This window comes from Amyelois transitella, chromosome 16, assembly GCF_032362555.1.
Source record: "Amyelois transitella isolate CPQ chromosome 16, ilAmyTran1.1, whole genome shotgun sequence".
In the NCBI taxonomy this organism is placed as follows: domain Eukaryota; kingdom Metazoa; phylum Arthropoda; class Insecta; order Lepidoptera; family Pyralidae; genus Amyelois; species Amyelois transitella.
In genome coordinates, this window is record NC_083519.1 from 90,034 (window position 1) to 93,036 (window position 3,003).

The following is a 3,003-nucleotide window of genomic DNA, read 5'->3' on the forward strand; positions in this document are numbered from 1 at the left end:
ATTTTCGGGTGTCTGGTAGAGTATACTTTAAGCATTAAAATTTCCTGTTTTTTAAGGCTCAATAAACGTATTATAAAAGACAATATGTCTTGATATCTGTAAAGTACTATCTTGGTAATAGTCTGTAAGTCCCATTGCGATAAAAGATAGATGTCGTTCTGTCGTATTATCTGATTGAAAACTTTGATTTATTTTATGATAATTGATAGAATTGGACACAGGTGGTGGCTCCAATGAATACGGTATTTCTCAATTCGATTGATTACCGTCTATCATTTACTTGTAGTTGCCTATTACTTTGTTTACGTATTTTTATAATTATTTTATTTTTAAATCCCAATCTTAAATTATAAATATACTTAAGTAGTCAACTTTTTGAATTGTGAATAAGGGTAATTAAAATTAATATTATGCACTTGTAGAAATCATTATATTTTTACTTATACATTCTTAAACTAACTGAGATCACTCTAACATTAAATTAAATAATAATTTTATACATCCATAATAAATAATTAAAATTTAAGGTGCACTAGTGAGAGATGCTCCGAACAGAGTATGTTTTTCCTAAAGTGTCCAAGAAAACTTTAACTTTAAAGCTTCTTGACACAAATTCATTGACACTGTAACCTATCACAAAAAATAAGACTAGCCTACAATTCTAAAGGCCTTTGTATTGAACATATCTATTTAAAAAGGACACTCCTTATAGGCTACACAAAGCGTAGATACGGTTGTGTCTGAGTACTGTCAATTTATGTTTCTTACAGAAATCTGACGAATTATTGAGATTTTTATAATACAAAATCCTGAAATAATAAGTTCTAGATATGTCTTTGCGTGAACTGAAGTGGGATGCCACCGATGACGTTCTGCACGATGCTGGTGGTGGGGTCCTGTTGCAGCTCGCGCTTGCTGCTGGGCGCGGGGGCCACCGTCGCCCGCGCCAGCAGCGCGGCCAAACCTGCCACTGACTGCATTTGACCTAGTCGACCACCTGGGAAACAAAAACATTCATTATGATGGAGAGTTAAACATATAGTATGTCTTATACTCGATCCCAAGAAAACGGTCAATTGAAGTGTTTATACAGTTTGGTGTTATGAATAACAATATTATATAGGTTCTTACCTATGCATGAACGTGGTCCATCTCCAAAAGGCAGATACACGAACTTGTGCCTCTTGGCGATTTCTTCTGGAGAGAATCGCTCCGGCCTGAACTCGGTCGGATTGTCGAAGTACTTCGGGTCGTTGTGAATCGCTTGGATAGGAATGGTAACTTTGACACCTTTATCTATGGTCACGTCAGTGCCAGGGATAGTATATTTCTGCGTGCACTTGCGCATCAAGAGTCCTGAAGACGGGAAAATCCTCATGCCTTCTTGAAACGTCCATTGCAAGTAAGTCATCTCTTTGATGGCATCGTAGCTAAGCTTGTTATCATACTTTGCCAGAACTCTGTCTATGTCTTCTTGGACTTTCTTTTGTACAGACTGATTGTAAGCTAATTGATGTAATGTGAAACTGGTCGCAGATGATGAAGTTTCGAATCCGGCCGCGAAGAATATAAAAGCCTGTGCTGCGAGCAATATATCATCCAATTCCAGCTCTGCCATCTCCGGGCTACCATCAGCATTAAACCGTTCCATAGACTCGACGACTATCTTGCCTTTTTGTTTCAGTTCCATCATCATATCAATAAAGTCATTACGTCCACAAGGTTTGTTACCTCTTTCTTTTTGAATCATATTGACAACAGCCAAAATACTGTCTTCTAATTCTTGTCCGAGGAATTTAAAGTTTTTAAAAATATCTGGAAATAGTATTTTGAAAATGGAAGTGAGAGCGCGGCTCGGTGTTATCGTAAAGATCTTATTTCCAAGCTTTCTGAATTCTGACTCATCGTCGCCGAGTGAGTCTACATTGAGTCCGAAACCGCATGCACCAATAAAGTCAGTAGTATACCTAGCCATAAGGTCTCGAGCGTCAAGTGCGTCTCCACTGGCAGCAGCTTTGAGGGCTCGCTTTTGGAGTCTGTCAGCGCAGTCGACAATCAGCGGGAACATAGATTTTAGTTTGCCACTGCTAAAAGCCGGAGTCATGCGCTGACGCAGCAGTCGCCACAAGTCACCATCCGCGAAGAAAAGATTCTTTAATAAAGGCTCGATGACGCCATGCTCTGGAGATAATCCTCTTGAGTAAAATGATGCAAAGTCAGTGACAATAATTTGCTTGATAAGGTCAGGGTCTCTGATGACGAGCTCGGGGACGGTGCCTCGATAGGCGCCGACGAAGCGCTCATCAGGATACTTCCAGTAGTTGTCAACCGCCATTTGAGTGAGGCTCTTCTGTTGCAGAAAGCGTTTGATCTCTGTCCCGAACAGAGGAAGGGGCTTGTCATGTTTGACTCCCTTGCGCGCCCAATAGTCGTGGTTGCGGGTGCCGTACACATAGAGAGTTGCCAGGAGCAGCACCAGAGCGAGGATCACGATCATGGCTGTTTGTTTCGTATTCTAAACTTGATTAACGATTACTTCACACAAAACTTTATTTAAATACTAATTGAAATAGATAGGGTTTCGATTATCAAATATAGATTACAGAGTATTCATGTTAGGTCAAGGATGTATAGCGATATTTTTAGAATATTTTGTGACTCATATCATTTAAAGATTATGATGGGTTATTTTTGACAAATAAAAACATGTTAACTAAAACACGCTTTAGAAGTTCGCGACCTACTGCAGCAAAGCCGACGTCTGTACTTGAAACATATCGTCAAAAAATAGAAATGGGGGATCTAATAAGACATACAGATGCTAAAAATGTCATATTTAGAATTTCTGTCGGGTTGTCTGTTTGTACTTGCAAAAAGCGAAAACTATTGCTCCGATTTGAATGCGGTTTCAGCTGTTCAGGTGTATAAGCCTTAATTCAACTTAAAAACATAAATACCTCCTCCCTTTGAGGGATCAATAGAGAGATCAGCTTTTTTGGGAAC

At 39.3% G+C, this 3,003-nt stretch overlaps 1 protein-coding gene across 1 annotated transcript; it reads right to left on the reverse strand.

The window, feature by feature from the left end:
- Positions 1-408: 408 nt before the first annotated feature.
- On the reverse strand, positions 409-2,537 carry LOC106136128 (cytochrome P450 6B7). Its single transcript, XM_013336583.2, has 2 exons — positions 1,132-2,537; positions 409-997 (listed from the first exon to the last, which is right to left on the reverse strand). The coding sequence occupies exons 1-2, from the start codon at positions 2,495-2,497 to the stop codon at positions 825-827; spliced, it is 1,539 nt and encodes a 512-aa protein (XP_013192037.1). The 5' UTR covers positions 2,498-2,537; the 3' UTR covers positions 409-824.
- Between the last annotated feature and the right edge of the window lie 466 nt (positions 2,538-3,003).